The sequence below is a fragment of the Oratosquilla oratoria genome, chromosome 12 (assembly GCF_046742065.1).
Source record: "Oratosquilla oratoria isolate Oo_2021 chromosome 12, ASM4674206v1, whole genome shotgun sequence".
NCBI classification, from domain to species: domain Eukaryota; kingdom Metazoa; phylum Arthropoda; class Malacostraca; order Stomatopoda; family Squillidae; genus Oratosquilla; species Oratosquilla oratoria.
The window spans coordinates 41,245,432-41,267,667 of NC_134788.1; the positions used below are offsets into that span (position 1 = coordinate 41,245,432).

The 22,236-nt window shown below is 42.6% G+C and overlaps 2 protein-coding genes across 8 annotated transcripts in view; one reads left to right on the forward strand and one right to left on the reverse strand.

The window, feature by feature from the left end:
• Positions 1 to 270: 270 nt before the first annotated feature.
• The window catches only part of LOC143031538 (uncharacterized), a 485,407-nt gene continuing 463,441 nt past the window's right edge, over positions 271 to 22,236 (reverse strand). The window contains exons 1-3 of one of the 6 annotated variants that reach the window (XM_076195509.1): positions 15,630 to 15,699; positions 8,345 to 8,541; positions 271 to 1,808 (exon numbers count right to left, since the gene is read on the reverse strand). In XM_076195509.1, coding sequence (XP_076051624.1) covers positions 492 to 1,451 — 960 coding nt within the window. In that variant the 5' untranslated portion in view covers positions 1,452 to 1,808; positions 8,345 to 8,541; positions 15,630 to 15,699 and the 3' untranslated portion in view covers positions 271 to 491. Of the gene's footprint in view, positions 1,809 to 8,344; positions 8,542 to 15,322; positions 15,483 to 15,629; positions 15,700 to 22,236 lie in introns of those variants that run through there. The other 5 variants (XM_076195507.1, XM_076195511.1, XM_076195510.1 and 2 more) reach the window with 5 other exon arrangements.
• LOC143031537 (ribosome biogenesis protein NOP53) overlaps positions 15,674 to 22,236 on the forward strand; it is a 39,586-nt gene continuing 33,023 nt past the window's right edge. The window contains exons 1-4 of one of the 2 annotated variants that reach the window (XM_076195505.1): positions 15,674 to 15,820; positions 18,543 to 18,643; positions 20,250 to 20,424; positions 21,515 to 21,711. In XM_076195505.1, coding sequence (XP_076051620.1) covers positions 15,675 to 15,820; positions 18,543 to 18,643; positions 20,250 to 20,424; positions 21,515 to 21,711 — 619 coding nt within the window. In that variant the 5' untranslated portion in view covers position 15,674. Of the gene's footprint in view, positions 15,821 to 18,542; positions 18,644 to 20,246; positions 20,425 to 21,514; positions 21,712 to 22,236 lie in introns of both variants that reach the window. The other variant, XM_076195504.1, reaches the window with a different exon arrangement.

Below are 22,236 nucleotides of genomic sequence, written 5' to 3' on the forward strand. Positions count from 1 at the left end.
GCATGCTAGATTGCAACATTTGGCTTTGTTTCAGAGTTGCGCTTTTATCTTAGTATTTCTACTATTCCAAACCTCTTTTGGTAGTTTTTTTTTTCCATCAGTATTTTCTTTGCTCATGTTGTTATTCTTGAACAGTAGGTCTGTAGGAAACTATTGATTTTTCCTTTTCCAAATAAAATTTTATACATAAAAAAAGTAGGGATTGTGCCCTAAGTATTCAGAATTATCAGGCCATCAGGACTATTTAATTTCAGGGGAGCAAATTTTATATCATGCTTATTGATTTATTTCACATGACTGGACAAGTTCTGGTGATGAATAACCACCACAGTACAAATGATTCCAAAAATACATGAGAAATTAAAAAATTGTACAATTACATTTCAAAGATCATTGACAGATTCTCAAAATCACATCTTTCTTTTGTCTTGAATTTATTGTTATGAAACTATACAATTCATTTCTTTAACTTAAAAAATTCAATTTCATCTTTAAAACCTTTTAAGTGCACCAGCGTGTGTCTCCATGTGACGTTTGAGAGTACCCTTATGTGAGAAAGCAGATTCACACTGGCCACATTGGAAAGGCTTTTCTCCTGTGTGGGTCTTCATATGCGATGTAAGATGAGACTTTCTGGAGAAAGCAGAATCGCACAGGTCACATTGGAAAGGCTTTTCTCCTGTGTGGGTCCTCATATGCTCTGTAAGATGATACTTTCTGGGGAAAGCAGAATTGCACAGGTCACAATGGAAAGGCTTCTCTCCTGTGTGGGTCCTCATATGTTGTGTGAGAGAAGACTTAATTGAGAAAGCAGAATCACACATTTCACACTGGAAAGGCTTCTCTCCTGTGTGGGTCTTCATATGCTGTGTGAGATGCCCCTTTTGTGAGAAAACAGAATCACACAGGTCACACTGGAAAGGCTTTTCTCCTGTGTGAGTTACCATGTGACGTTTGAGGCCATTTTTTTCTGAGAAAGCTGAATTACACAGGTTGCACAGGAATGGCTTCTCTCCACTGTGGGTCCTCATATGCTGTGTGAGAGGCCCCTTTTGTGAGAAAGCAGAATCACACAAGTCACACTGGAAAGGCTTCTCTCCTGTGTGGGTCCTCATATGCTGTGTGAAGTGACCCTTTTCTGAGAAAGCATAATCGCACATTTCACACTGGAAAGGCTTCTCTCCTGTGTGGGTCCTCATATGCTTTGTGAGTGAACTCTTATGTGAGAAAGCAGATTCACACAGGTCACACTGGAAAGGCTTCTCTCCTGTGTGGGTCCTCATATGCTTTGTGAGATGCCCCTTTTGTGAGAAAGCAGAACCACACAGGTCACACTGGAAAGGCTTCTCTCCAGTGTGGGTCCTCACATGATCTTTAAAGTGACCCTCTCTTGTGAAACCTTTATTGCACACACCACATTGGAATGGCTTCTCTCCTGTGTGGGCCATCATTTGACATTTAAGAGCACACGTTTTGTGAGAAAGCAGAAGTGCACAGGTCACACTGTCAAGGCTTCTCTTTTGCGTGGGTCCTCGTATGCTTTGTGAGAAAGCAGAACTTCACAGATCACACTGGAAAAGCTTCTCTCCTGTGTGGGCCGCCATATGATCTTTGAGGTGACTTTTGTGCCTCTTGAGATTACCCTTTTGTGAGAAAGCAGAATCGCACAGGTCACATTGGAAAGGCTTCTCTCCAGTGTGGGTCATGATATAGCTGTGCTGCAGATGTCACTCTGAATCCTCTTCATCATATGACATATGGAATCTATAGATAGTTCTTTCCAAGAAATGTTGATAGTTACCCTCATCCTGGAAAGATTTAATTACATGACTAACATCTCTTTGAAATTGTGTCATACACTGTACAGTGAGACCTCTCATTAACGGACATTAATTAGCTGTGTTTGCGGTGTTTTCGCTGTGTTTTTGGTGCTGTTGTTTCGTGCGTGCAATCACTATGCCACCCAATAACCACTCCAAATTTCAGAAAACACAGTGAAAACACCGCAAACACAGCTAATTAACGTCCGTTAATGAGAGGTCTCACAGTAATAGGATTGTGAATATTTTGTACACAAACTCTTTCATACTCAAGTCCCTTTGTACCTAAATAGACCCTTTCTACATGCCACCACCTAACATAGAATAGAAACACTAACGGACATGGTGCTATGATATATTGCATTTTACTTATTCATTAGAAATTTTCTGGAAATCATCCAATAGCTACATGCAAACTCACCCCACCACGAACAGAATGACTGATATTTAGCTCTAGCCCTTTCATCACATCACAACATTTGCAAGTGGGGAATGGCCCAGCTGACCACTGCATAACATTCCATGTTTGGACTTGCAAGACCTGGATATAAACATGCCCTGCTCCAGCAAGGTTTATTCAGTTCACCTTACTCAAACAGGTGATGCAAGTCACATTTGTTATCATTTTAGCAAAATGGAGTAAGATTTATCTAAGAAATTGTAGAGGCACTATCCTTTTTTTCACATTCAGATCTATTTGTCTAGTATAAAAACTCTGTTCAGTTCACCTTACTCAAACTGGTGATGCAAGTCACATTGTTATTATCTTAGCAAAATGGAGTAAGATTCATCTAAGAAACTGTAGAGGCACTATCCTTTTTTTCACATTCAGACCTGTTTGTCTAGTATAAAAACTGTGTTTAATAAAATTGGATAACTTTGGACAGCTCATCTTTGCTTATCCTCCTAAAATCAGAACTCAAGTGAGCAAAATTGAAAATATTTTTAAAAGAAAATGAATAATTGTGGTGATACTGTGGTGTTCAATTCAATTAAAAAAAATCTCACACACAACTTGCCATGTATGCTCCATTACTACCCCAACTGATCCATCGTCCCTTCCCACCTCCCATTCACTGTCTGTCCTTCCACCTTTCCCCATTTCTTGTTTGCTCTTTCGCTTCTGCCTCCCTTGCTTTCGTACTCTTCTTTCTCCACCTTCTCCTTTCATACAAGGAGAAACAGTTAAACAGGAAAATGAATAGAAAGGTAGTAAAGCATGAAGGAGGATTTTATAGGACTGAGTGAAGTCTGTAGGGAGGAAGAGGTTCAAGCAGCTTCAATAATGTAACAGATAAAATAGCTTGGATTGTGGTTAAACTATGCATTTGATAAAGTCAAATAATTCAGGTTTACACACCAGCTTCACAGAGTTTAAATGATGAAATCAAGCTTTTCTATGGTGTGAGTCAGTTATTAAATTACAAGAGAGGAATATCTGTGGAGGAAGGACGGGAGAGGACAGAGGATAGGGGTGAATGGAGAGGGGTTGTGTATAGATGATGCTGTGATGCATGACGGGGAGTGGGTGGGGAATGGGGGGTGAGGAAGTATGCATGAGAAAAAATTTGACGCAGCCCAAAGGGATTTCTCCCCATCTTCTCTTTTTCTGCATGAGGGGACGGAGGGGGGGGGGGGTAGCCTTTTTAATGAAGCGGCCTTGCTGTGGATGTGTTGTGTCTTGTGACACTGCTTCTGACCTAGGGAAGTGGACATGATGCAGAGATGACCCATCATCCAGGAGGTGCCAAGATAAGAGGGAGGGAAGAGGGTAGAGGGGAGTGGAATAGGTGGGAGTGGTTTCTATGCCTTTTTCTTTTTGGCTACCCCCTGTGTAGGGGGAAAAAGCCTTTGGTATATGTATCTAGTTGGACAATTTCAGTGCTACAGTGGGATAGGACATGGCAGATGAATCATGGAGGAGGTGAGAGAAATGACAGAGGTGAGATACTAGTTCAATCTGCTGAAAAGCAACACATGGGAATAATGAACACTCTTCCAAAAGCATGTAGGTTGTAAATGACCTCAGAGAAGTCCTGGTGGAGCAACAATGATCAGGTCCTGGAGCCACAGCGTCTACGTCGTGGGACCACCCCCCCAACCCCAAGAGTTGGGGGCCAAACAGCGGCAACCAGCCCTGGCCACCGGCTCTATGCAGGTGGCACCGATCCCTAAGAGGAGCTACAACTACCTTGGGAAGTACCGCAATCCTTTTTTTCTCAACATGCACTGTTACGTTTTTTTCTGCACCGAGGGGTGATTCTCCAGCGATCACCCCTCTTCTACTTTTAGCTGGAGATGTAGAGAGCAATCCTGGGCCCACCACAAATTACACATGCCCAACATGCTCTAAACCCATTACCTCGAGCAGACAGACAAAGGGCTCAGTTCAGTGCAATATGTGCAAAAACTGGGCCCACCTCACTTGTACAACACTTGCTGACACAAACCAATACACAAACACTTGGACATGTTCTACCTGCCCTTCAGTAACCCCACTCCCACCTTCCCATCCACAGCCAGCACCCTTACCCACTCCCAATTTCCCTTCGCCCTTATCCCCAATCAGTACTCCCCTTACTTTGTCCCCAATCTCTCCTTCCCCCCCCCTCTAACCCAGATCCTATACCTTCCCCATTAACACCCCAACCTCAACCCCAAACGGCAACATACAACACATACAGAACACACATCAACATATCACAACACAACAATGACGAAAAAACATGAACTCGAACACTTTCTTAAACAACACAACACACACATTGCAATTATACAAGAAACAAAACTAAGACACACAAAACACCATCATTTCATAATTACACCACCATCAGACAAGACCGGACCGACGGCAATGGCGGTGGACTCATCACCCTGATCCACCATTCCATCTGTTTTGTGGACACAAGTGCCACAACCAAAATTCTCCTCCCTACCACAGATAACACTACAAAAATCCAATCCATTCGAATCCGCACAGGCAACAAATCAACACTGACAATAGTTAACACGTACATTCCCCCCCAATCATCCCCCACAGTTCCAAACACCTTCAGGCCTCAATTTAGCCAACTAGCCTCAATCCCCAACCTGATCATGGGTGGTGACTTCAACGCCAAGTCGTCAGCCTGGTATGTTGACAACCCTGACACAGACAGAGGGTTTAATATACAGATTCAGTTTGACTCATTGACTATCGTGAACAACACGCATAATCATACACATATCCCACACCAAGCCCTCTACACTCCCTCCTCTCCTGATATCACCTTTTGCTCCCCCTGCCTAACCCCAACAACATCATGGAGAGTGGTCGGAACCCTTGGTTCTGAGCACCTTCCAATCATCACTACCAAAACAAGATGCACCCCAGTTGACCACAGACACACATACACCAATTACAAGAGAGATAAGTGGGAAGCTTTTACTGAAGAGACAGAACAACATTTTGAAACACTTAACAGCACACCAATCACAAACATAAACAATGCTGTGCACACTTTTAATACAATCATACAAAATGCAGACAAGAGATACATCCCTAGAGGCAACAGAAAAACACACAACCCCAACTTCACACCAGAAATCCAAGACCTCATCAGACAACGAGACACACTTAAACACAATACCCCCACACCTATCCCTCAAAACATAGCAGACCAAATACAAACACTAAATACTGTGACTGCCAATAAATACACGAACAAAAAACACAAAATTGGCAAAACTTTATCAATACACTTGATCACAAAACAAACACCAGCAAATTGTACAAAACACTCAACATTACACTATCCAACAGTAACACAACACGCTCTCATGCAGCAATAATCACAACAACAGACAATCTACCCTCAAACAGACAACAAGCAAACACACTCATAAATCATTTTACACAGACAAGCCATCTCACTTCTCACCCTGACGACCGACGCACTATACGATGTAAGAAAGACTTTCCCACAGACTCAGACTATACACCCTTCATAGACAGTCAGACAAAACACATAATACATAATCTCAACCACTCATCTGCCTGTGGCCCTGATAACATGAGTAACATCCACCTAAAACACATTGGACCACAAGGTATACATGCACTCACAAACATTGCAAACTACAGCTATTCACACAACACTATACCCCACATCTGGAAGCATGGTAAAATAATCACCATTCCAAAACCAAACAAAGACCCAACAATCCCAACATCACACCGCCCAATCACACTTCTCTGTACCCCCTCTGAAGTCATTGAATGCCTAATACTTCAACTTGTCACACCACATATTCCCCTTGCTGATGCACAACACGGTTTTAGGCCACTACACTCCACAAACACTCTCCTGATAAACCTCACAAAGAATTTTAGATGGCATCAATTCAGATAGGCCCCACCACAGAACACTTCTTATAATATTAGACATTAGTAAAGCTTTTGATGCTATCCCCCGCCACTACCTAACAAATAAAATATATAACACAGACATGCACAATAACACCAAAAGATGGCTGGCCAATTATCTGGCAGGTAGGAAGGCTTGTGTCATATAATGGCCAATCATCGCACATCAGAAACATTAAGAATGGAGAACCACAGGGCTCTGTTCTATCCCCCACGCTCTTTAATCTATACATGCATGACATACCCACACCAGACACCTCAGAAATACAAATCTCTTCCTACGCGGACGACATAACAATCACATGTACACATCGTAACACAGACAAAGCTGCAGAAATAATCCAGCCATACCTTGATACACTCAACACATGGTTCATCACAAACAGACTCAAAATAGCTCCAACCAAATCTACAGCAACACTTCTCACCAACTGGACAAAAGAACACAAATACATACCTCATATCTACATCAACAACACTAATATCACACACAAACACACCAAAAATTCTTGGTGTAACATACGATACATCCATGTCTTTCAAACAACACATCACAAACATAAAAAACAAATGCACACCTAGACTTAACGCACTTAAGTCAATCACTGGAACAACATTTGGACAAAACAAAGAAACTAATACAATATACAAACAATGCATACGCTCAGTAATGAATTATGCGAGTCCTGCATGGGCTCCTAATCTCAGTGAGACACACCACAACACCCTTCAAATCATACAAAACAAAGCCCTAAAAACAATTACAGGTTGCAAAAATACAACACTTACAGACCATTTACACCATGAAACAAAAGTCCTCAAAGTCAAGAACCACCTCGGCATGAGAGACACACAAACACTTGCCGCAGCCACCACAAACACATCACACCCACTACACTACATAGCAGAACACCCACACACACCAAGAAACATTAAAACAACACCCAAAGACCTGTATCACACACAGATACTCTTTTCTCTTCCTCCACAACCACCAAATACCAGCCTCCGGAAACATATTCATAATCATATCACTCACCGCTCCATTAACACACTGAAAGACAACACACTGCTGCATGCCAGACCCCCTGATATCCACCCTTCTGAATCCTCTCTCCCACGAAAGGACAGAGTCCACCTGGCCAGACTGTGGTGCGGCCACCACCCAGCACTTCTAAGCTACCAGAAGAGGCTGGATGACCGCATTGTGAACAGCTGCCCAGGATGTAACACTTCACCCCATACCATACAACACATAATGGAAGACTGCATTATACACAATCATGCACGCAAACAACACAACATACACTCTATAAAGGATTTGTGGGAAAACCCAGTTTCGGCTGTGGCATTCCTTGGGGAGACGGGACTGCTCGGACAGACAGTCTAGGGAACGACAACAACAACAACAATGATCAAAATAGACTTCACATTTGGAGATGAGAACAACAATTAGCAGTGATGCATGAGGTGGAATGGGCGGGGGGATGGGGGGTGAGGTAGTATGTGTGAGCAATTTTTGACGCACCCCGAAGGGATTTCTCCCCGTCTTCTCCTTTATGCATGGGGGGATGGAGATGGGGGGGGTCGCCAATTTAATGAAGCGGCCTTGCTGTGGATGTGCTGTGTCTTGCAGCACTGCTTCTGACCCAGGGCAGTGGACAAGGTGCAGGGATGACCTGTCATCCAGGAGGTGCTAAGATGAGAGGGAGGGTGGAGGGGTGTGGAGTGTATTCAGGGATGGAATGGGTGGGAATGATTTTATGCCTTTTCCTTTTTGGCTACCTCCCTTGTAAGGGGGAAAAAACCTTGGTATATGTATGTATGTACCATTACAGTAAATAAAGTGATCAAAAAATGGATGAGAGCAACAGTATTAGCAATGTTACTGTTGCAGTGACTGTAGAATGGTGGATTGCACAGTTAACCTGGATTTCAGGGTTGAAGAAAATAAACTAGTCTTCAAAAATAAATAATCCTTGCAAAGGTCAGAAGCAATGTAGCAAGACACAGCACATCCACAGCAAGGTCACTTCATTTAAGCAATAAGTAAGGAATAATGGTTAAACAAAGATAAAGAAAAAAAAAATACACAATACAAAGAAAACTATATATTTACCTCTGACAGACACCATGCAAAATACAGATGCATCAAATAAGTCAAAATTCCTCCTCTGGCTTGTCATGGGAAGAAAACCATCCAGTGGCTACGAATAACGAGTGTTTACGTCTCTGCTCGCACAGTTGACCTCGGGTGCTGGTGGTGAGAATGATGGAGATGAGCCAACGTGTTCCTTCTTGGGTCACCTGGGTCATCTGAGAATGCAAAGGTCATCTGTACACACCAAGAAAGAAATTCATGGGTTTGGCAGAAACCTAACACCATAAACAGATGGGTATACTGCCATTAGCTGCAATAGGGAAAAAACATGATCACCCACCCTGTTGCAGCAGCAGCAGCACCCACACTTCCCCCCTCTCCATCCCTAATAAGTTCAGCCACTCAAGTCATAAACTTGTCTGGCCATCGAACTTGATCTCATCATCTTATCAATACCTTTCAGTATCTATACCTTCAGCTTCGTCCAAAGGCCACTTGGAGGGGGTAGGGCTATATAGAGAAAGAAATAAAGAGAGAGAGAGAGAGAGACAGAGAGAGAATGAGACAGAAAGAGAATGAGAGAGAGAGAGAGAATGAGACAGAAAGACAGAGAGATAGAGACCGAAAGAATGAGAGAGAGAAAGAGGAGTAGGAAAGCATAACCTGATTTGGTTCCCTTGTTGACCAAAGTTCCCAGACACGGAGGAGTGGTCATTTGGTCAATCTCAAAATGGAGTCCCTCCCTCCCTGCCTCCCTGCCAGGAGCTGCATTGCCAGCTGTCACAGCTGGTTCCACTTGGCCCCATCCTCACAGGCGGGTGATGTTGCAGCACCTGCTCACCCTAAGATGGTTTTGGTGGTGAGGGTTGGTGGTGTAGGTGACATAAACTCCTTCACTCCAGGCCAAAATCTCATGGGCAGCATTAGCTGCCAGACGTGCGATGTTGCGTCATAATACTCGCATTATAAAAAATAAAGTTACCGCTGTATATTGCTTGTTCTCTTTCACCCGTGAATTTTTATAACCATAGAAAATATGATAAAGCCAGTTTACAGAGTATGGGGGTCATGCAGGTACAACTACAATATATATAATCAAGACGCCAACATCGGCATCCTTGCGTACCCACTTGCTCCTCATGACGCCTACATAGGCGTCATCGTATCGAAGGGGTTAAAGAAGACTTTGAGCAGCAAGCAAGGAGAACAAGGCCCTGAGCAAGGGATGGGGGTGGGGGGGGGTGACAAGGGTCCTCCCGGGGTTTCAAGCTCTCTTGCCTCCTGACTGCGGAGTGTGTTTCCTCTTCTAGCTCCACCATGACCTTTATCAGGGAGTGGTCTGAGGGGAGCCCAGGTAGTGGGGTTGGGTCCCCGTGTTGCTTGAGTCTTGTTTCTCAGACTTTTCCAATACGTGATCCCATTCAGTATGACCAAACCTATAATGACCCCCACCTTTATAAGCCTTCTGAAAACATACTAATTTTAAATATATCACAGATACATTACTTTAAATTTTATTAATCACAGTAGAGAGAGAAATGCCAAAAAATATGTATTATTATCAATGTTTATTAACAAGGTGATCTGATATTTCAATGAGAAGGATGTATTTGCTTTTACGATACAAGCAAATCATTACGCAGGCCTGTGTGTTTACTAATGAGAAATTAGATAAGGCACCTGACTGCAATCCGATTTTCAGTGGGGATGAAGAAAGTAGACTATCTAATATCAGCATTAGTAAAGTAGAAGTAGTCAACCAGATAGAAAGACTTAAAGCTACAAAATCCCCGGGTACAGATGAAATTTTTCCAAGAGTGCTTAAGGAGTGTAAATTTGAAATCTGCGACCAGTTAATTGAAATATCTAATAAAGCGGTAGACACTGGTTTTGTGTCTACTGCTTGGAGGCAGGCAAATGTTGTTCCCGTTTTTAAGAAGGGAGATAAATTGTCTATATGCAACTACAGGCCAATCAGTTTGACATCAGTTATAGGTAAAACGCTTGAATCAATAATAGTAAATAGACTCAGAGAACACATCGAGAGACATAATTTAAATCATGACACACAGCCTGGTTTCTCCAAGGGTAAGTCATATGTGACTAATCTTCTATCCTTTTACACTAAAGCATATAAGGCGCCAGATAACAATGATAATTACGATGTGATTTACCTTGATTTTAGCAAAGCGTTCAACAAGGTGCCACACCAGAGACTACTAAATAAAATCAAAGCCCATAGCATAGGAGGAAAAGTGTTAGAATGGATTAGAGCTTGGATCAGTAACAGAAAACAGCGGGTCACCATAAATGGAGTAAAATCCAGGTGGGGCAATGTTACTAGTGGGGTTCCCCAGGGCTCAGTTTTGGGTCCCTTGTTGTTCATTATGTTCATAAATGACTTAGACAATGGGATAAATAGTGATGTTAGTAAGTTTGTGGATAACACTTAAATAGGATGCCTAATTAGGTCAGGAGATGACACAGAGATTCTGCAGGATGATCTTAACAAATTGTTCGCATGGTCGGTGAAATGGCAAACAACCTTCGATATCTCTAAGTGTAGCGTGCTAAACGTAGGGCTACACAACCCCAAAAATAGATACAGCTTAGATAACACGCTTTTAGAGAAAGCTGAGTGCGAAAGAGACTGGGGAGTTCTAGTGAGTCTGGACCAGGAAACCAGGAAACAGTGCATTAACACCAGGAATAAAGCTAACAGAGCATTAGGTTTCATTGCTAGGACAGTAATGGATAGAAATGCAGGGGGAAAGAGTTCATTTCACGAGTTCTGTCTCTTCCCCCATTGCTCAAACTTGTGTAAGCACTTTTGGTGTCACGAGTGTAAAGATATGATTCAGTGGAAACTCTGAGGATGAAAAGGTCTGCTGGTTAGGCTGTCATAGGTCTGATTTTAGCATGATATCTTATTAATTTGGAGACCTGTTCCGTGTGGGAGGGAATGTGTGCGGTGACAACAGCACATGGGTGGGTGTGCTCCTTACTGCCGCTGCTGAGGTGGGGTGGGTGGGTGCGAGGGTTTTGTGATCAAGTGTCAATATGTATCCAATCCATTTTTGGCACTTCTGTCTGTCAATTCTTTCATTCATGAGGTGGGCCAAGTTTTATTCTATTGATGATCTCTGGGGTCTGTGATTGGGCCCTGCTGCCTGAGGTGGATGTACTCTGGGGCATGAAAGACTAAAAAACCTAACCTAACGTGTATTTAGTAAATCAGTACCTGTAATTCAAGGTCATCCAGATCGTCGTTGTCATAGTCACGGATGCTGGAGGGCTGTTCAATCACTTTCCGATTGCGGGGTATATAGGTTTCTCGTAGCTTGAAGGAATGCATGGATTTCAGCTCCATAGCATTCCTTCAAGAATATATACCTCGCAAGGTACTGGCAGAAGTACCAAGGGTGTACATCAGGCCTCAACTTACTTGGATATGTCTAGTAGACCTCTTCACAGCCATGGTGATCTGCCACTGTTACCATTCCTGGTGTCTAATTTCTTTAAGGTCACCTGGTCTGGTATGGTCTTTGTCGACCGGCATCCAGCAGTGTAGCCTAGTACAGGTGGTTTGTCTGGTACTGATGATAGGAATTTATCCAGTCCAGCCTTCAGTCTGTCCACTGTACAGCCGGCGATATCTCTTATATCCATCGGGAGGGCATTAAAGATCTTTGGACCCTCATGGCTCAGGCTATTCATTAGCAGGGTCTTGATCCTTTCCGGAGCTCTGGTTGATATTGTTTTTCTTATTTTCCTCCCTGATCCCTCAGTGCTGTAAGGCTGCAGTGAATGGGGTGCTGGGTTAGGTACCTTTCCTTCAGTTATTTTCCATACATAGATTGCACTATACCTTTCTCTTCTTCGTTGTTGAGACTAGAGCCCCAACTTTTTGAGATGTCACCAGTAGCTTAAATCCCTCATTCCTCTGATTTGCCTGGTGTAAGAGCGTTGTTTGCGGACGACACTGCGCTTGTGGCAGGGTCAGAGGAGGGATTGAGGAAGCTGGTGGCAGAGTTTGGGAGAGTATGTGATAGAAGAAAGCTAAAGATAAATGTGGGTAAAAGTAAGGTGATGAGATGTACAAGGGGTGAAAGTGGCAGTAGACTGGAAGTGAACATTAAGGGAGAGCGACTGGAGGAAGTGGATAGTTTTAGATACTTGGGTGCAAGTGTAGCAGGAAAAGGTGGAGTGAAGGTGGAGGTAGAATGTAGATTGAGAGAAGCGAGTAAATGCCTTGGTGGTTTAAAGAGTGTAATGAGGAATAGACATTTGGGAATGGATGCGAAGAGGAGACTGTATGAAGGAGTGATTGTGCCAACAGCACTGTATGGGGCAGAAACGTGGAACATAAGGGAAGAAGAGAGAAGGAGTTTGAATGTGTTTGAGATGAGGTGTCTGAGAAGTATGGTGGGGGTTACTAGGCTGGATAGAGTGAGAAATGAGGAGGTGAGGAGGAGAACAGGGGTGAAAAAGGATTTGGGAGATAGGGTTGATGAAAGAATATTAGGATGGTTTGGACACATGGAAAGAATGAGTGAAGAAAGACTAGTAAAAGAGGTATGGAAGGCAGATGTGGAGGGAGTGAACATGAGGGGACGTCCTAGGATGAGGTGGATGGATGGGGTGAAGGGGGCTTTGGGGAAGAGGGGAATGTCTGTTGAGGAAGGAAGGGAAAGGACGGAAGACAGAGGTGAGTGGAGAATGGTTGTATATGGATGATGTTGTGACTGCATGAGGAGGAATGGGCGGGGGGGTGGGGGGTGGGGTAGTATGTGTGAGTAAATTTTGACGCAGCCCGAAGGGATTTCTCCCCGTCCTCGCCTTATATGCAAAGGGGGACGGAAAGGGGGGGTCGCCGATTAAATGAAGCGGCCTTGCTGTGGATGTACTGTGTCTTGCGACACTGCTTCTGACCCAGGGCGGTGGGCAGGGTGCAGGGATGACCCGTCATCCAGGAGGTGCTCAGATGAGAGGAAGGGTGGGAGGGGTGTGGAGTGTATTTAGGGATGAAATGGGTGGGAGTGTTTTTATGCCTTTCCCTTTTTGGGTACCTCCCTTGGAAGGGGGAAAAAGCCTTGGTATATGTATGTATGTATGTAAGAGCGTTGGACAGCCTCTAATTGCTGAATTTCACCTCTTTTGTTGGGGGGACCACAGTTGGCTACAGTAGTCTAAGAGTGCCTGTACCATGGTGTTCCAAAGGGTCAACATTATTTTGGGTTCTCTGGTATAGAAGGTTCTGAGTACCCAGCCTGCCATCCCTCTGGCTCTTCTCACAGTTTTGGCTATGTGGTGGTGAAAGGTGCAGTCTTCTCCCAGATGTACCCCCCAGGCATTTAGCAGTCTGTAGTGCGCTAATTTCATGGCCTCCTTCTGTGAGCAGGTTTGTTTCAATTTTTATTTCTCGATGTTGGCCATGTCGCAGTATTTCAAATTTTTTCTTCATTGAGGACCATGTTATTTCTTGAGGCCCAGACATAGACAATGCCTAGATCTCTCTGGAGGTTAGGTACATCTTCAGTACTGGTGATTGGTAAGCTCAGACTGGTGTCATTGGCAAATGAGGAGAGGCTAGAGCCATTCACTTCCTCATTTATGTCTCCCATGTAGATCAGGAATAGGAGTGGGCCCAATACAGAGCCTTGGGGTACACCACTGATTACCTGTGCTTTTTGTGATTGGGACCCTCCTACCGAGACTGTCTGTAGCCGTCCTGTGAGAAACGCATGGATCCACACACCCAGTTTCCGTGATGCCGAGGTCCCTGAGTTTGTGTAACAGTATTCCATGATCCACTTTATCAAAGGCCTTTCCAAAATCAAAGAACATTACATCTACATTCTTCCCCTCAGCTAGATTGTGTAGGACCCAATCATGATGAGCTAGGAACTTTGATAAGCAGGATCTTCCTTTCCTGAAGCCGTGCTGGTTGTCATTGAATAGTTGGTTGTCCTTCATGTACTTCACTATATTGTTCCAAACACTCTTTTCAAAGATCTTGATCAGGAGTGATGTCAGAGCAACTGGTCTATAGTTTTTAAGGATGCATCCGTCTCCGCCCTCGTATATTGCGGACACAGTGGCAGTTTTGAGGAACTCCTCAACTGGACCAGGCAGAAAACAAACACTTGACAAACAACGAGATGGTGTCCCAATCCTATGCTAGCAACTTTGTTTGTTAGTATATTTGCTTGTAGCAAGGTATTTCTTATTTTTATTTCTGCCTAGAAAATTGCACATTATGTTCATGTATTATAATTTACAAACTTAATATTTAATTTTCTAATGCTATATCACGTATTTCTTCGCAACTGAACAAATACCGAATTAAGGGTGGTAATTTGTAAAAATTTTGGTAAACAAATATTATACATAAACTCTAAACAAAAGCTTTGGTAGGGTAAAGTCTAGCCAAAAATTTGGGATAAAAAAAAATTAATTAATAATTCAAAAACTTTTATCTTCTTTATCTATCAAGCTATTAAAAAAATATATATATTTTGTTTCTAATGAGTAATGAAATTGTCTTTCATATGCAACAAGAATTTAAGGGATAAATTTTTTTGAAAATTTTGTTCCTGTTACCCTGTAGCACAGGAATAAAATTTTCAAAAAAAAATTCAAGATCACCATGTACATGGACACTACAGTGATGAATAAGATACACTGGAGAGAAAAGCCCTCCAAAGTATAGAAGTAAGAAGGGATTTTGCGACCGATGGGATGCAGAGATAATTCATTGACTAGCCTGACAGACTTGAGACTAACTAGAAGAAAATAAGTACCATAAGGTACAAATAAGGACCATCATTATTATACACTCTTATCTGGTGGGCTTCCCACCCTCACATCAAATGAAGATGAGCATTTGGACGATTTCGTGCACATGAACTACCAACAAAATCTGGCTGGATTGTGGACCATAACCAGCAATATGCAAACGTCTGGCGGTCCCATACAAATGCGAGAGCAAATCACCTAGGCGAAGTTCAGCATCCAATGCTTCTTTCCCCTTTTGTGGTAGGTGGCTAACCAATGCACTTACTCAGCCTTCACCCAGTACACATCCATCCAACACTCATATCTGGATAGATTAATTTATCTTCTTCACTGCGTACCGAAACTTGTCAATTGTAACTACCTGTTGTTTATTTTTCATATCATAAACGCTTTTGCAAAAATGTGTTTACCAAATACACAGTATTTCTCTATCTTGGAAATTATTTAATTACGACATATCATTATTACACATTTTTCATAATTGATTACTGAAAAGTGTCCTCACTACATAATTGATTCCTAAGTTTCTTCAGCTGACTTGTAAACAAACATGGCGATGGACATCGTAGATGAGGTTCCCACGAGGACGAAAAGAAAAAGATATAACAAGAATAAGAAAAAAGCATGGAGGAAGACAATTAATTTAAGAGATTTGGAAAACGCTCTTGAACAAAAAAGGAGGGAGGAAAGATTTGGGTAAGTCGTAATTCTGTTTTACAAACAAATGCTACATATTTTCGGTTTTGTATTACTATTATTTTTTCATTTGTGGTATGGAATTTAGAATAATAATAATGTAAGCCATGTAGTTAGGTGAAAAGGATATTTAGCTAGTGAAATGCATGGTTGCTTACTTTTGCAAAACCTTTGGTTTCGCTGTAGGAAGTGTACTAGGCAGCGAATATTTCCAACGAGTTTATATTTTATTTTCAGTATACATACACTCATCTTACAAACAATTGAAGCCAATAACCAATATTATATTGGTTATTGGCTTGAATTAATATAGATGAATTAAACAACAGATGTAAAGACATGCCTCCTCTGCTTAATCTGGAGATGCTTGGTGGAGAAGGGGATGGTTGCGGAGGAACTGAAGAAAGCAGCAGTATGCATGGGCTCCTAATCTCAGTGAGACACGCCACAACACCCTTCAAATCATACAAAACAAAGCCCTAAAAACAATTCAGGCTGCACAAATACAACACCTACAGACCATTTACACCATGAAACAAAAGTCCTCAAAGTCAAGGACCACCTCAACATGAGAGGCACACAAACACTTGCCGCAGCCACCACAAACACATTACACCCGCTACACTACATAGCAGAACACCCACACACACCAAGAAACATTAAAACAACACCCAAAGACTTTTATCAAGCACAGATACTCTCTTCTCTTCCTCCACAACCACCAAATACCAGCCTCCGGAAACATATTCATAATCATATCACTCACCGCTCCATTAACACACTGAAAGACAACACACTGCTGCATGCCAGACCCCCTGATATCCACCCTTCTGAATCCTCTCTCCCACGAAAGGACAGAGTTCACTTGGCCAGACTGCGGTGCGGTCACCACCCAGCACTTCTAAGCTACCAGAAGAGGCTGGATGACCGCGTTGTGAACAGCTGCCCAGGATGTAACACTTCACCCCATACCATACAACACATAATGGAAGACTGCATTATACACAATCATGCACGCAAACAACACAACATACGCTCTATAAAGGATTTGTGGGAAAACCCAGTTTCGGCTATGGCATTCCTTGGGGAGACGGGACTGCTCGGACAGACAGTCTAGGGAACGACAACAACCACAACAACAACTATAGAGGTGGAGACAAGCCTACCGAAAAAATATAGGCTTGTTACCTCCCATTTAATCAAAATATTTGAAAAATGTGTTAGAGACAGGATCACCAAGTACATGGAAGATGAACACCTTGACAGCAACAATTAACATGGCTTCAGGAAGGGAAGATCCTGATCATGCCGTACTACTGCATAAGATAAAAGCCCTTGTTATATCAGGAAAACTGGGCATCTGGACCCAAGACTTTCTTACTGGTGAACACCAAACAGTTGTTGTTGTTGTCATTCCCTAGACTGTCTGTCCGAGCAGTAGGGGTAGGTGGTTTTGGATGGGTATTTGTTCAGTTTTGCACCTGGACACAATATAGCAATAAAAAATTAAATATTAATTTTGTAAATTATAACACATGAACATAATATACAATTTTTTTGGCGGAAATAAAAATAAAGAAATACCTTGCTAAAAGCAAAAATACTAACGAACGAAGTTGCTAGCGTGGGATTGGGATGTCATTTTTTCTGTCAAGTGTTTGTCGTCTGCCTGGTCTAGTTGAAATGTCAGTTACAAGGTGTATGGCCTTGGTACTTCAGGCAGTACCTCGCGAGGTACATATTCTTAAAGAAATGCTATGGAGCTGAAATCCATGTATTCCCTTCAAGCTGCAAGGACCCCATATACCTCGCAATCTGAGAGAGTGATTGAACAGCCCACCAATGTGTCTCATGACAACAAGGACGATCCGAATGACCTATAAATTGTAGGTACCGATTTATTAAACACAGGTTAGGTTAGACGAATTTATCATCCTTTCATTTCTTCGACGTCGGCATCTATCATAACAAACAAGGCACACCACTCATCCAGTGCAACTTCGTTACTTACGAAATCTGTTTTAGCAACTTTTTTGTTTTTTATTTCCACCAAGAAAATTGCATATTACATTGATACATTATAATTTACAAAGTTAATAATTAATTTTCTACTGCTGTATTGCGTCGAGGTGCTAAACTGAACATTTACCGTTGGATGCAAGTAACCACCTCTGCCTCTTATGATAAGAGGCAGAGGTGGTTAGGGGAGTCCCGCAGGTATCTGTTCTGGGCCCACTGCTCTTCCTCTTGCACATGACGGACATCAGCGAAAGAGTAAGGGACTCCTTCCTCACAATATTTGCTGACAACAGTACCATGAGTCAGCACAGTAGCTACAAGTCATATGTACTTCAGTGAGGAAGTTTTTCAAATGTCGAGGCATGGACACGGCCATGATCTAAAAGAGACGATAACACTGTATGCAGAAGGGGCCCAAGAAATTGTAACCACAACCCACGTCAAATGCCTGAGGGTGCTCCTCAGTAAGGACTGCTCGTTCCAGCACCACATGGAGAGAGAGCCAAGAAAGCCAGGATGATGGGTGCTGAGAACCCCCTCCAGCAGTAACCTAGCAGTGGCTGTACCCGATTACCCCCATCGTATGGTATTATTACTACAAGGCAACAGGTAGTGCATGTTTTTGGTGAATAGCAGCCTTGTATTAGGTCATAGTTACTCTATTTATATATTTATTTTATTTTCTCCAAACTTTGACTCGCAGCGGCCCTCTGGAGGAACGACCATCACAAGACATTCTCTACCTAGATACTGGTGAAGAGAATAACAATGAGAAGCAGAGTGAAAAATCCATATTCCATCATGGTAAGTAGCATCAGAACTAGGTGTGATGTGTTGTTCACTCAACACTGGTAATAAATGCATTCTAAGTGTGTGTGGATATGTGATATGTATCTAGGTGATGATAATTGGATTTTTACAACAAAAGATTCTTGGATTTTTTTTTTTTTTTTTTTTTTTTTTTTTTTTTTTTTTTTTTTTTTTTTTTTTTTTTTTTTTTTTTTTTTTTTTTTTTTTTTTTTTTTTTTAAGGCATATGTACAATGCTGAGAAATGCAATGCTTAGATGACTAGGTCCCAGATCCTTTGCACTTTAACAATGGGTTTATAAAAATCCAGATAATTTTTAGTTATGCTCAATTTATTTATTTTATTCATTTTTTATTTATTTATTTATTTATTTGAAGGTGCTAAGATAAGAGGGAGGGTGGAGGGGTGTGGAGTTTATTCAGGGATAGAATGGGTGAGAATGATTTTATGCCATTTCCTTTTTGGCTACCTCCCTTGTAATGGGGAAAAAGCCTTGGTATATGTATGTATGTTTTTTTTTTTTTTTTTTTCTCTCTCTCTCTCTCCAAAGTGTGCAATCTACATCTTTGTGGGTAGAACTTAGACAGAAGTTATAATTTATATGATGCACTCGGTGCTGGCTTATATGATGAGAACATAATGGTTGCCAGTTGTCAATATATCCTGCCATGGCTGGTGCTGCCTTTTTGAAAGTTGGAGCATCTATGATAAGTTACATTGCATTTTAATAAAGCTATATCAGTGTATTACAAAAGTTAATTCAAGTAAGGCAGCTCAATATCTCTTAATGCACCATAGAGAATTACACAAGTTTTGTCAGTATGTCGGGGATTTTTGCGACAACACCACGGAACAGTCGGGCAGTGTTCTCTCAGGATTGGAGAAGTTTCCTCTCAAGAATGCTAATTGGTTTCAAGTTTTGTATCTCCTTTCTGTTGTCCTTAGATCTCATCTTCATCCCCTGTTGTTTATTTGTTAATTTTATATTTGTTTACAAGTTTTTTTGTTGTTTTTTTCCTCCTCCAAAGACAGGAGTCACACCATTAATATGAGCAGACATTTTTGCTCGAGAATTTATTTCTCCACGTAATCACCCCCACTCCCCCTATCCCCCTACTCAATGCACTGTCACCAACAATGAGCAAGCGCCTGTGCATGTCCATCCAGAGCGTGGTTTTGTCATTCACATTTCTGTCGTCAATCCAGAATCAAATGCCCCGGCTCCATAAACATTTACCAAACACAGGTGAATGTCAATTGGTTCCGCTTGTCTGGAGGAATTCAATGACACATCCCTACCTCTGACGCACATCCCTGACAGGGGTTACTATGTTAGACTGTCACACCGTCAGTATATGCAACAGAGATAAAAATTTCAGGTTGTAAAAGCCAAGGGTTCAGTCATCATAACTGTCATAAACAATCCCCTCAGATCCCTCGCTGCAGAATGAAACATTAGGAGGCATTAGAACTACCCTAATATATTTTAACTTTTTAGGATGAATAGGTATGTTTGTGAAGATGTGTATGTAGAGTGTAATGATTAGAAGGATCATGATCGTTGTTGTTTGGCACCTATTGACATATTTTTTCCAAAGCAGCTCAGGTGGAGTACGAGGTGGACGAGGATAAAAAAGTGGGCGATAAAGGTGCGACGGAAAGGGCTGTTGCATCCACCCTGAAGAAGAGGTTGACCAGCAGGAAGAAGGTCAAACGGCTGCGATGTCACCAGCTGCTTGATGGATTACCCGGTGCCAAGGCTCCCGTCAAAAAAATGTGAGTGTCTGTACCCATCATATAATGGTATATTGCTGGGACATTGTGACAAGTAGATAAAGGTGGAAAAAGAAGTGACGGGTCTAGTTCCGAGTTTAAGTTTATTCCTGACTGGTTTTGCTCTATGCTTCTTCAGAGGAATGTGAAGAAGCATAGAGCGAAACCGGTCAGGAATAAACTCAAAAATTCGTAACTAGACCCGTGACTTCTTTTACCACCTTCATCAATGGTACATACATATACCAAAGGCTTTTTCCCCCTTACACGGGGGGTAGCCAAAAAGAAAAAGGCATAGATATCACTCCCACCCATTTCATTTCCCATATATTCCACTCCCCTCCACCCTCCTCTCTCCCTCCTATCTTGGCCCCTCCTGGTATATTGATATATTTTTCTCGGGCCTGCCCCCCCACCCAATGCCCGGGTCAGAGGCAGTGCAGCAAGACCCAACACCTGAAGCAGGTGTATCCCCACAGATTCACTTACATACTCTCAACACACACACACCTGTATCACTTACATACATACATATACCAAGGCTTTTTCCCCCCTTACAAGGGAGGTAGCCAAAAAGAAAAAGGCATAAAATCATTCCCACCCATTCCATCTCTAAATACACTCCACTCCCCTCCACCCTCCCTCTTATCTTAGCACCTCCTGGATGATGGGTCATCCCTGCACCTTGTCCACTGCCCTGGGTCAGAAGCAGTGTCGCAAGGCACAGCACATCCACAGCAAGGCTTCTTCATTAAATCGGCAACCCCCCCCCCTCCGTCCCCGCATACAGAAAAGGAGAAGACAGGGAGAAATCCCTTTGGGCTGCGTCAAATTTTGCTCACACATACTACTACCTCAGCCCCCATCCCCCCACCCATTCCACCTCATGCATCACAACATCATCCATATACAACCACCCTCCATTCACCTGTCTTCTGTCCTCTCCCGTCCTTCCTCAACAGACATTCCCCTCTTCCCCAAAGCCCTCTTCACCCCATCCATCCATCTCACTTACTTAAGTTAAATAATTTGTATTATGTAATGTTTTTGTCGCGATTGGCCTCTTCACCTTTTTCCGTTTATCTGTTGTCAGAAATCGGGTGCGAACTGTAGACGAGAGAATGAACCCCGTGGCCAAGGAGAAGAAGCAGAAGAAATTGGCCGACCCGAAGACAGTGGCTCGGTTAAAACGGCGCGCGGTGCAGAGTCGGGAGCACAAGGAGGCAAAGGAGAAGCAGCCGAAAAGTGGACTGACAGACCTCGCCACTTATGACCTGTGGAGTGATGAAAGTAAGGGGAAGATGGAGTGTGCGGAGTCTAAAAAATACCTTACAGAACCTGACTCGGTCTCCAGACTGGACCCACGGACTCTGTCTACCGACTTCGCATGTATTTTTTGCCCAGCTGACTACAGCTGGGTTGCTGTTCTCTCTCTCCACCACGACTTTCAGCCAGTGGTGTAGAAACGGTCCCACACGGACACAATGCATACCAAAGTTCCTAACCCGGGAGATCCATGGAGGAGTCTCAGGACCCTTGTCAGGGGCTGCAGGTTTTCCAAATAACTGAAACTGAAAGCAATGTTGCAGGGAACTCCATAACCTGTTAAGCGTCACCCTCTGTGACCATTGGCGCTTTGTCAGCGTCACCCTCTTTCAACTTCAGGATTTTTTTTTTTTTTTTTTTCCCTCCTCTATTACTCATTTCTTATGAACTTGTTTGCTTTTATTGTATTATTTTTGTATTTTTCAAACAATTTATTTGACTTTTTTGACATAAATATATGTATAAATGTGATATGAGGTCAGAGACTGC